This window comes from Sparus aurata, chromosome 8, assembly GCF_900880675.1.
Source record: "Sparus aurata chromosome 8, fSpaAur1.1, whole genome shotgun sequence".
Classification (NCBI taxonomy): domain Eukaryota; kingdom Metazoa; phylum Chordata; class Actinopteri; order Spariformes; family Sparidae; genus Sparus; species Sparus aurata.
The window spans coordinates 5,958,334-5,970,776 of NC_044194.1; the positions used below are offsets into that span (position 1 = coordinate 5,958,334).

At 42.8% G+C, this 12,443-nt stretch overlaps 1 protein-coding gene across 7 annotated transcripts in view; it reads left to right on the forward strand.

The window, feature by feature from the left end:
• The window catches only part of pamr1b (peptidase domain containing associated with muscle regeneration 1b), a 68,308-nt gene that overhangs the window by 53,313 nt on the left and 2,552 nt on the right, over nucleotides 1–12,443 (forward strand). For 6 of the 7 annotated variants that reach the window (XM_030424788.1, XM_030424793.1, XM_030424789.1 and 3 more), the window contains 9 exons: nucleotides 483–597; nucleotides 3,547–3,764; nucleotides 4,722–4,829; nucleotides 7,241–7,411; nucleotides 7,557–7,748; nucleotides 7,962–8,855; nucleotides 8,946–9,122; nucleotides 11,392–11,458; nucleotides 11,593–11,822. In XM_030424788.1, the coding sequence (XP_030280648.1) occupies nucleotides 483–597; nucleotides 3,547–3,764; nucleotides 4,722–4,829; nucleotides 7,241–7,411; nucleotides 7,557–7,748; nucleotides 7,962–8,855; nucleotides 8,946–9,122; nucleotides 11,392–11,458; nucleotides 11,593–11,822 (2,172 nt within the window). The remainder of the gene's footprint in view (nucleotides 1–482; nucleotides 598–3,546; nucleotides 3,765–4,721; nucleotides 4,830–7,240; nucleotides 7,412–7,556; nucleotides 7,749–7,961; nucleotides 8,856–8,945; nucleotides 9,123–11,391; nucleotides 11,459–11,592; nucleotides 11,823–12,443) is intronic. The other variant, XM_030424787.1, reaches the window with a different exon arrangement.

A 12,443-nucleotide genomic window follows, 5' to 3' on the forward strand; every position in this document is an offset into this window, starting at 1 on the left:
TTCTTTCCCTCCCTGCTGATTTATCTTCATCTGGGACAACTATGCCAACTTGGAGGGCTGCCATATGCCCAGGAGCTTTTCTATGAAGAGCTGAATGACAAGTCAGAGTCAACGTTTGGCAATCGCACAACATTTAATTTAATATGTAACATTTGGACACAGACAATAGCTTTCGCTATATGCAAATATTCTGCCAAGGGGTGCAGCAGCCATACATACATAATTAAAAGCAGAACCTGGAAAGGCTGCTGAGTACCTTTGTTTACCATGTGCACATTACATTTATACTCCTTTATGTTCTTGAGCACAACACAGTGGCTTTGGACACTGAAAATGTAATTGCTTTTGGTTTGACTGGTAACCAAAGCAGCCGAATGTCGACCGTCAAAATAACAATTAAGCTGTAATTAACAGCCTCTGAAATTTAAATAGCATGCCACTTTCTTTCCAAAATGGAAATCATTCCCATGTGTGTCATTTAGAGTGTGGGGGAGTGATCCGTAAACGGCAGGGCCACTTGGTGCTGGAGAGTTACCCCAACAATGCCCGCTGTGAGTGGACCATACAGGTGGACCGTCCCTTCACCATTGACCTCAGGTGAGACGGTAACATTCTGCTCCTGTAGTTCTTCTTTACCTGCCTGTGTCAGAAACACTTTTTGGAGGGAAAATATGGGCGCAGTTACATCAGGAAGGTTAGTGTTAATATTTACTGATAGTTGTTAATCTTGCCTTTCACGAAGCATGATGGGTAAAAACCACAGGTCAGACTGTTTGTCGTCTCGCAGCTTCCAAAACATTTGAGGAATGAAACTGGGGCCCACAAAGTTTCATAGGAAGATTTTTTGGTTCAAATCAAATTGGTGACACAGGGACATTTCCATCCCAAGGATCATGCTGTCATGGCCAAAAATTTAAAGAATCAACAGCCAAGTGACTTTTTAGAGTTTTTAGAGTTCTTTAGAAGTTATTATCTGTATAATAACCGTTTGAATTGGAGCTACGTTCAATCATACAACCAATGGAGAGGTCTGTTGGTTGCATTGCCAACAAGGGAACATCTAAGATAAATAAAATACACGTTGTTATATCCCTACTTGTCAAATACCAACGCTGCCTTGTCACGCTCATCAGTGCCTCATAGTGCGAAGCGTTCCCTCCAGAGAGCCTGTTGAACACATGGTTGAAGTTGTGACATGGTCCCAGTTTTGTTAGGTATAGGCACAAAGACTACTCTGTCGATGATGTCTCCTGGGTGAAGTTCCTGCGTGTGACCCACCACTCTACCGTTTATTGGGACTACATTGAGTGGAGCCGTCGTTTTGATCATGTCAAACTAAAATAGATGAGTTATATCAGGGTTTGTTGGATGCCCAGTGCGTTTCGTATTGACATTAAAAGGTACCTTGTACATCTGTATGAGATGCAGAGGTGTCTGACAAAATGTCAGTATTCGACAACCTGGGGATGAGAACGTGCTGAAATACAGTTTACAGGCTTTAAAACATCAGTTTTTAGGCTCTTCATGGTCCATCTGTAATAGTTATTAATGGCTGGCCTGCTTCAGTCAAATTTCCAGTCAGTTAAGATATTTCTGCACGATGTATGTCATGGGCGGATGGCAAGTCTACAGCACGGTTTGGAAACCACAACATCCCCTTTTTTTGGGGGGGAATGTTATTACTTTTCAATCCTGTGATAACTTTCTATTTCTGTCATTTTCTCCATTACACATGCAGCCCTTTACAGGCGAGCATTTGCACGGGGGTTTTAGAAGCAACAAAAGCTCCATACAGTCAGATATGAGGACAGCATGCAGTCCATACCATAATGGTTTATTGTGTGCATGAAAATACATTTAATCATTCCAAGTATTTTTTATGCTATGCATTAAACTGAACTACCGTGAACTATGAAATGCATAGATTGCTCGGCTGACTCCGTTCTGTAAAGACAATAAAGGGATGACGGATATTTGTATGTCGTATTTTTATGTCCTTGGTGACACAAATCCAACAAAATCCCTTAATGAAAAAGAGCTGCCGAGCTCAACGATAGACCAATGGAAAGTTATATGTCTGGGCCCGAGTGAAATTGCTGGCTGGGCCTCCCAGTTTCTGTCTTTACGGTGACTCGCGATATACGTTCACATCGCAGCCAACAAACGTACAACTGGCTTTAATTGCCGGGAGCTGCTGCAGGCTAACGTTTAGCATTACTGTACATCTCATTAGTTTAAGCTTCCCTGACTCAAGGGTCTGTGATAAAGGGTAAAATTAAAGGATTTGGGAGCAAGCCAGTGTCTTGTATAAAGTTCATCAGTCCCTCATGTCCGTTCCAATGTAAGGCCAACGAGATTACATCTGAAATCGGCAGGAAGGGGAAAGGAGACTCCTTTGTGTTTTTTTCCCTAATCCAGCTGGCAGTCGTCTCAATGTCACACTCTGCCTGCGACTCAACCAGACAGCTCAAGAATCGAAAGCAAATGTAAATTTCTCCTGAAAGTTATCATACCCTTTTAAATTTAAACGCGCCCTAAAGCAACTCCTTCTGGATGCCCTGGCCATATTTAAACACACTGAGCGTGCTTTGGAAATGTTTACACATTACCTATAAATTCAAGTAGTTTTATAGACATTTAACAGCTGCTGATCTGAAATAAGGAGATGCTTACTTAGACGGTAACGCTGTTCATCAGCAGTAATTATTGCCATTACATAAATGTTATGGCATACATATGTGAACTTAAATCTGCTGAACAGGCACAATATATCTCTAAAGACTGCCAAGGCCACAAAGCCAAACAGATAATCATCAGTTTGTTTTGGGTTTCTTAGTGTGCAGACAGTTTTATTGATACTACAAAGCATCAGTAATTATTGTGCTACATCTAAACTTATCATCTGAACTCGCGTGTTTATTGCTGCAAAGTATTTGCATGCAGAAGTAACGCGGTCTTTCTTGCCTATACCTGTCGTAGCCTTGATCTCAGGTTACGTTTTTCCCTTTAATCTTTTTCCTGCTGCGCACAGCTTAGCCCCCCCAGTACTCTTTGTTATGCACACACAAAAACAAAGCGACATCAATCTATAACTTTAACTGCTGCGGTGGTTAGAATGAGACACATTTCACACACCATTAAAAAGAGCAAGCATTATAATAGTTGGCCAAATCACCTTCAGCAGCTGGTAATGTATTCAGTAGCAATCATTATTGTTCATTACTTGTTTGCTGGCTGAAGATTTTAAAACGTTGGTGCCATGATGCCAGCTGGCGTGGCACTGCCAGGGAACACAGGTGCTCACACAGTCCAGGAAAACACCAACACAGCCGAACCACAGCGGAAAGTTTTACAACCCCGAAAACACCAGCTTCAAACACCAGCATACCCGTAAAGTGGGTCAGAGCTTTGCAACATTACAAATAATTTCCAATGTGTGAAAGCTGACTTTGTGACATTAAAAATGTATATATATATATATATATATTTTTTCAACACCATTTAGTTTATTCGTCAAATTTTCTGTCAATGTTCTTCCTCTAACAGGTTTATGATGCTGAGTATGGAATTTCACTCCTCTTGTCGTTACGACTACGTGGAGGTCCGAGATGGCGACAGCATCAACTCACGCGTCATCGGTCGGTTCTGTGGGAACAACAGACCTGCCCCAGTCCAGAGCTCTGGAAACAGTCTGCACATACTCTTCGTGTCTGATGGTTACAAGAACTTTGACGGATTCTTCGCGACTTTCCAGGAGAGCTCAGGCAGGTCAAATAAACAGTATCATTTAACAACAACAGAAACACTGCTGCTACGACTATTTATGTGTTTTTACCTCTTTATTTGGTGACATAATGAACGTCCTACCTCACATCCCAAATACTTATCCTAATTTTAATCTAGATTAGGCAGAAATGCTCAATGATGATCCGATGTTTTGAAGTTTTATTACGTTCGCTGGGAGGTCTAGAAACAGGCTCCATTAACTTGTAACTTAACTAGTTTGAACAGAAAAAAACAAACAAACATTTAAGTAAATGTCAGTGCACAACTCAATAAAATATATAGCAAAGGTTTGGTCTTTTTTGGTGCTTTAATGCATAAATGATACACACTATATCTTTAAACACAAAACCAAGCCCTAGTCCAAAACCAGAGCCCAAATAGAGTGTGTTTGCTTTCCACACAGTATATAAAAAGTCAATTGTAAGGTCACACTCAATGAACAAAGAGGCTCTTCAGGGCTTCAACAAATGCAAACAGGAGAGAAGTTTCCAAAGCGCCAACAGGCCAGCGTGCCATAAAAAGCCTTTAACAGTGCATGACCGACAGCTACATGTTTCGGCAAAAGCCTTCATCAGGCTGTTGAGCCTGCTAACAGCCCGTTGAGAGAGCGAGGACCGACCAAAATGTCCTACTTTCCAGAAATGTCGTCATCCCCGAGCAGACGCACACACATAGACACACACACGTAAGTTACCAGCGACTAAGCCAGATCTAGTAAAAGTAAACAGGGGCTCTCTGTGTGGAAATGCCAACACACATTCAGAGATGGAAAGTCACATTGACATTTAAACGGTGCCAGCTTTGAATATGAATCCCTTGATGTAGCCTTGCTGAGGACAGCCATTCCTTTTTGGCATACACGTCGAATCATTACACTGCTAATAAACACAACATCTCTTCGTGTAACCTAATTTCGCACGCTTGTGTGTTTACAGCTTGCAGCTCCTCTCCCTGCCTGCATGATGGGACTTGTGTCCTGGACAGTTCTTATACATACCACTGCGCCTGTCTGGCTGGCTACACAGGCGAGAGGTGTGAGAATGGTGAGTCTGTAACATAACTGAGCCTTCAGAGTGAGATCACGCTGGAAAGGTGTTTTGGGGGTTAAATGGCTATAAGAGAAAAAAAAGTGCCTGCAGGTTCTCGTCAGTCTTAACACGCTGTAGGCATGACTTGAATTTTCCATTTCTTAAGCATCTGAAAAACACGCGGATTACTGTATTGACACTTACGAAAGCTCCGAGTTATTTGAGTCATTTTTCCGACTGAAATCAGACACACCTAGTTATGACAAACTTATCAGGAATTGACCTCTTCCTTTTTTTTTTTTGCTGTTGTTGCTGCCCAAAGGCAGGCGGTGATTCACAGTCACAAGGGAGAAGTCTGTGGTTTGGACCTGGTTCAGGCCAGCTGCCTTCCTTTCAGTTCATCTATGGTTTAGGTCAACCAACTTCTCGAGAACTAGAAATGATTTTTGCATGAAATTAAGCAGCATCCGACCAACTAACGCATGACCTCATGCTGCTGTGGACAGATAAATGCGCTGAAGGAACTGACTGAGCAAGATAATTAAAGGGTAAGATGACAGGAAGATACCCACCTGAAATCCAATGAGGTCGTTTTGCTCAAACACACTGGCAGAGCTCCACTTCGTCATGTGCGGCACGACCCGATCAGGGTGTGGTTGGCCTGCAAGGTCTTTTATTTATAGGTGTCTGGACCCCAACTTGTGTTTTCATACCCAATACGCCTCCCTAAAGATCCCGCAAAAACAGACTTCCTGAACCCCACTCACTTCTTTTTTCTTACGGTGTCTTTTTCAGGGCTAAATTTGAGTCCATAAAACGGATGGTGAAACAATTTCACTTCTGTAACATGAGCCAGCATTTCCATTGGAGGAGAGAGCTGTAAAATAAAAAAATAAAAAAAGGCACGAGTTTCATTCCACACAGTGTGCATTCATTTGTATTCCCGCGAGGAATCCTCAGCTGTTAATTTTAATGGAAGAGAGCTGGAATAGTAATGTCAGGACATTTTGCGGAGGAAATATAGTCCGCGTTTCTGCCCGAGAGTCAGCCGGAGAATTTTAAGTATGAACCTGACATCGTTCGTATTTTAGGGCTCCAATAATCAACCTGTCATCTGTTGTAAGCCCGAGCTAAAACTCATTCTGTATGAGAGAATCTTGACACGTTATCGTATAAACTCGAGAAAAATCATTTCTCTCTCCCCTTATTCATTTCTCTGTCTGGAACAGTTTAATCTTTTTCTGTGCTGCGTTTCAACATAGTTTCCAAGTCATTAATGAAAGGAATGATGATGCACTTACAGTATGTGTCGCTGTGTATATTACATAAGCATTCCAGCCTAATAACTCCAGACTCATCTCATTACATCCGTCCACAAAATCCGACATGACGGATGGATCATTTAGGCCCAAAACAAGCAACCGAGGCTCGCCGCAACACCTCGGGATGCTTCTGTTTTTAAAAGAAAACACATATTCAGAGGAGGTCAGCTACAGTTTACTTTCCCACTTTTGCTTTGGCCAACAGCATTCTTCTTCCCCTGGAGGACTCAAGGTTGAAAACGCCGTAAGGCAAAAAACGCCCAGATTATAGGGAGGGTTCCTCGGTTTGGAGCTATAAAACCACAGACAGTGAATTTCATGGGATCTGACCTAAGTTAAAGTCAACACCACAGAAAAAACCTCCCGAGGGATCATCTCGCAGAGTGTGCTGTAATGGTATGATAACGTTAGTGTTAACATGTGTGTTTAAGTTTCTCTGAACTCACTTGTGGTCCTGTACCGCAGCGTTTCTGTCACACTTGCAGTTTGCCTTTAAGATAGAGATAGATCATCCGAACGCTAAATGAATTGCGAGATAATTGCGCCCTTTATGACATGGATACTGTTATTTTGTAGAAGGTTACACACAGTGTTCCACCACTACTACCACTCTCCACTTCCCCACTTCATAAAATCCACTTTTACAACACTGGAAAATTGAACAGTTTGACTAAAGCTCGTTTACTGCATCTATTTCTTCCTTATTTACGAGCCACGTGCTCAAGTCTCGCTGTGAACTGTTCACACTTCACCACGATGGGTGAAATTATTCATTAATGAGCCTCTACGGTAGCGGGCTATGCTTTTAAAGCTCTGGGCATTTTTAAATCAAGAGTAATGAGTCTGAGAGCTGAGATTTAGGTTTGTTTATTCCGCTACCTGTCTGACCTGCAAACAGCAGAAGGCAATTAACTCACTGAAGCTCTGTGTGTGTGGTCTTTTACAGCAGGGAGGTGCAATAAACGGATGTTTGAGGAATGCTGGAGATGCTTCCTAAATCCTCTTTACGTCTAAATTTGGACGGCCCAGCAGTCGGTTATAAAACAGGAAAATAACACAACATGTGTGCGTGAATAAAATGTGCGTGCCTGTATTTCCACTCAGTGGTGGGATGCCACAGGCCTCCAGTGCCCACCCATGGATCCACGGAGGGTTTGTTCCATCACTCGGGGGCACGCATCACTTTCCGTTGCGACCCCGGCTTCGAACTGCGAGGCGTTCGTTCCGCCATCTGCCTGAGAGACGGCACATGGAGTGCCTCTGCACCAAAGTGTGGTAGGATAATGATGTGAACTGGGAAAAAGTCATTTGCTTGTCTCCACATTCCAAACAAACTGCTCCAGAGATGGTGCAGATTGTGGACAAAAGCAGAGGGGCAACTTCTAAAAAGCCTGTTTTTTTTTTTTCTTTCTGTTTCCAGTGCCAGTGGAAAGAGTGTGCAGTCTGCCACCCAAGCCAACACATGGGGACCACTTCTTGGTCTATGGACCCAATGATGTCCTCATCGCTTTGCAGTATATGTGCAACCAGCCCTATGAACTCAGTGGGAACTCCCAGAGAACCTGCCTCCCAAACAACACCTGGAGTGGGACTCCTCCTGTTTGCACCCAAGGTCAGACACGGTGTCCTAGAGATACAAATGGACGAGTCAGTGCAAATTGTGCAAAGTTCATTTTACATTACTATTATACAGATAATCGATCAGAAAATGAGTCTGTGCTCAGAGCCGTTCAGCATGACGAGCCAGCTTTGAACAAAAATAATTTGCAATCAGCTTCTGTCTGACAATTCAGTAATGATCTGTCTTTGTGTTGTTTATCCACAGTGAATAATACTCTCACTGAGGCAGAAAAGGGCAAGGACAAGGCAAAAGAGACAGACACAGATAAATACACAGACAAAGATATCAGCAAAACTAAAGAGAAAGGTCAAGAGAACACAGCTGGAGAAAAAGAGAGTGTTGGAGGGGGAGGTATAAACACCGGGCAAGAGAACGCAACAGCAGTCGACAGAGAAGATAAATATACTGATACCATTCCAGAGAAAACTAAGTCTGAGGGCAGGAGCGAAGGAGAGCCAGAGGAAAGAAATACTGGGTCAGAGAAGCCCAGTGGAGGCAGCAATGACAAAGTGGATAGTCAAGGCCCAGACAACAGCCTGAATACAGTTGAAAATAAAGAACCTGAGGTAGCAAAGCCACCCGAGAAAGAAGAAGAAGAAGAAGAAGGCAACCAAGACACAAATTTGGAGATAGGAAAGACAGATGTCACAGAAATAGTTGTGATAAAAGACAAAGGACAAGAAGAGAAGGAAAGAAAAGAGGAGCAGGTGAATGGAAAACGAGATCCGGATAAAGTCGGCCCTAACGACACCAAGCTGAGACCGGTCGTGACTGAGGGCGACAACACAGTGGAGATATTTGAAAAGGAAATGACAAAGAACAACACGGTTATATACGATACAAAAGACACAAAGAAAGAAAACAATAGCATAGATTCTCCAGAGGCCGGGAGGAAAATCATCCCCACTAGAGTCAACATTACACAGTACACCATGTACAGAGCGGGAGGTGAGGAAAGCGGGAAGCCAAAGGAAAAACCAACAATTCACGAGGACAACACAGACGAGGATTCTGCTGAGAAAACAAAGGAGGAGCTGGAGAGGGAGCGGGAGGAGAAGGAAAAAGAAAAGGAGAAAGAAGTCAACCAAAGCTTCACTGGTAAGAGACTCATTGAGGAAAAATCTAAACAAACACCTATTCCCCTTCCCCTTCTCCTTCGTGTTCACCTTCTTTATCCTCCTCCGGCAGAGAAAAGCTGCCCTCCTCTCCCTCGCCTCTACCACGGCTACCACCAGGCGCTGCCCGGGGTGGAGCCTGAAACAGTGGAGTTCTTCTGTAACCACTCCTACGCTGTCAGCGGTGATGCCCGACGAACCTGCCAGCCAGATGGTACCTGGAGTGGCAAACAGCCCCTCTGTGTCAGAGGTACCGTCAGTGTAGTGATGCTGTTTTTTTTTTTTCATCATTTAAAGCCCCGCGGCAGCTGCCAAAAACATGAAAGGCCCTCTCGAGAGTCGGTGTTTGATTCGTTCCTTCCGGGCTACTGTAGAAACATGGAGAGAGGATCCGCTCACTCTGTAAATATTAAGGGCTCATTCTAAGTTATTGAAAACACAGTTTCAGGTGATTATACACTAATGAAAACATCATTATGAATGTTATTCTACACACTACACCTTTAATTGGAGATATTGATGTTGGCTGGTTGTCAGTCGATGGTATGCATGTGGTGCAAATTTGGGAACGGTTACTGCACAGATGAAATATTTACCATCGAAAGAGTTTCCAAAGTACAGACACAGTACAGCAGACTCACTGTTTTATCAGAAAATGAATACATATTTAATAAGGGATCAATGGTTTCTCTCTTTTCCCTCAGCCCATCAAACTTGTCAATATAAGACAAGTAAAGGGTTCTCAAATGCTAAACAAATGCTAAAGTTAAATGCTAGTGGGCAAAGGATTACTTCAGTACAATAATCCATCAGTCTGGAGCTGTAAATGTTAATTAGTTCTTGATGGATTTCGGTCCGGATGTTCTTCAAGCTCTTCGCCAAGAGGTCAGTGGTCGAACTTTCCTTCTGCTCGGCTTCGTCTTGTGAATTAAACAGGCAGAGCAAAAACTTTAGTTATACAGCAGGCACATAATGTTATTTTTTTTTCCAGTGCTGTTGAATAAACTCTTTCAGGTAATACTACTTCACTTTCTTGCTGGGAGTTAGATGAGAAGACTCAAACATTCATATATGAAACTACAGCCAGCAGTTGAGCTTATGTGTAGCTTAACATAAAGACTGAACCAGGTAAAAACATCTAGTCTGGCTCTGTCTGGAGGCAACAATATCCACCTGAACCGCTAAAGCTGTTTTTTTCAATTCAGGTTTTTTCTTTGTTTGTGAATTCTGTGCTGATAATTTGATTTTATTTCACCCCCAAACAGAGCCTAGCCTAGCCGGTGCCCACTGTTTCCAGTCTTTATGCTAGGCTAAGCTAACCGGCTCACATTTAATGTAGACGTGAGAGTGGCGTTTATCTAACTCGTGCAACTCTTGGTAGGAAAGCGAATAAGTGTATTTGTGAATGCACTGAATTCTTCCTTTAAAGAGAAACTCTCGCCAAAATGCAACCTAGGCTTTTTTTGTGACTGTCCCTGAGTCAAACCTTCGTGTAAAAGCATAATTACGACGAAAGAGGCACTTTTAAGATTTTCCATATTTTCGTTTTCAGGTCAAACTCATTTTCAATGGAGTGCTACGGGCACTTTTACGATAACATCAAAATCGCTATTTTTAAAACACTAAGTCTCAACACAACATGAAACTTTGCTCGTAGTATCACCAGGGTCTCTACACATGAACACGAGCATTGAGAACATTGTTTGTGTACACAGAGTTTACTAAAAAGAACGTTTTTGAACAACTCATGTTAGCAGTAGCTTGTTCCGCTCGCCGCCGTCCTGCCAGTGGAGAAGTGTCGATCTCAGAATGTGACGTAACCTGGAGGAGAGTTAAGGTGGAACGCTTGTTTTGTCGTTAGCAAAAAACAATATTGACCTTGAAGTTGAAAAAGGAGCCTCATATAAGAAACGATACTAAAATAAAAAGCCGGAAAAGTCACGTGAGATCACGGGTGGATAGTTGTTGCCGGAAGACAGTTAGCGGTCCACCTTAACTGTCCTCCATGTTACGTCGCATTCGGAGATCGACACTCAGGCGGCTAGTGGAACAAGCAACTGCTAACGTGAGTTGTCCAAAAACCTTCTTTTTAGTAAACTCTGTGTACACAAACAATGTTCTCAATGCTCGTGTTCATGTGTAGAGACCCTGGTGATACTACCAGCAAAGTTTCATGTTGTGTTGAGCCTTCTTACTGTTTAAAAAAATTTGATGCTATGGTAAAAGTGCCCGTAGCACTCCATTGAAAATGAGTTTGACCTGAAAATGAAAATATGGTAAAAGTGCCTCTTTCGTTGTGATTATGCTTTTACACAAAGGTTTGACTCGGGTACATTCACAAAAAAAGCCAAGGGTGCATTTTTGCGAAAGTTTGCTTTAAGTGTTAATAAAGACATTACAGTCACTGTTCCAGCTACAGCAGCTTCATTCAAATCACTGCAGATGCTAATGGGACTCTGATGTGTGTTGTATTTGTATGTCTTATGTGTGTGTTCATATATGTGTGTATTTATTTGCAGCCTGCCGGGAGCCCAAAGTGTCAGAGCTGGTTAGACAGAGAGTCCTTCCGCCTCAGACACCGTCCAGGTATGTTTACCGATGCGTTATGGTTCATAGCATGTCATACAAGTACATACAGGATGTTTTTTCTGCACTCATATTTGCCCACTCAACCTAAGGGGTAATGTCTGCATACATCTGGCTTCTGCTTCTCACATCAGAAAGACACCTGTGCACAAGCTCTACTCCTCTCAGCGCGGCCAACAGCTCCAGTCTGTCGGCCCCACTAAAGGCCCTGTAGTGCTTTCCCAGCTGCCCCAGGGCTTCCACCACCTTTACACACATATAGAGTACGAGTGCGCCTCTCAGTTCTACCAACACTCTGGCAGCTCCCGCCGCACTTGTTTGAAGACTGGGAAATGGAGCGGGCTTCATGTGTCCTGTTCACCAGGTGAGGGCAGCAGAGGACCACCGGTCTTTCAGTCTGTCGACTCTCGCACACAGCAAACACACTGACACACATTTTAATACAGTGATTTACACCCACAGTTCAACAATGATATGTGATACTAAATTGTTATGTGGTCACTCAGACAGCAGTGGAGCGATGTTGACAAAATATTATCCCAGCCTCTAATTAATGACAGTGAAGAATACGTTGTCAGCTTCTTCATTACGACATTGTAAAGGTTCCCAAAGCTACTAAGATAAAAAAGCTAGTGGCTGACATTTACATCTGAGCTATGAGATAGATGCAATGAGACTTTACACGATCAGCATCTTTGATTAAACAAGGCGTCTTCCAGGCTGTAATCAGCGGTGCAATCTTCTTCTTCATCAGCAGCAGCAACAACAACATTTGAAGTAAAAGCAATTAGTTTGGAGAATGTCAAAAGTTTTAACGCTGCGACAGATTTCTCACAGATGATGTTGAAGGGTCAGTAAACCATGGCTTTTAATTTAAATAGTTCTGTATACAAACATCACTTTGTATTTACCTTCACATTGATATGATAATGTAGCAAAAAGGAGAATTCTGATCCAATAACACCGAAGGTTGCCTTGACATATT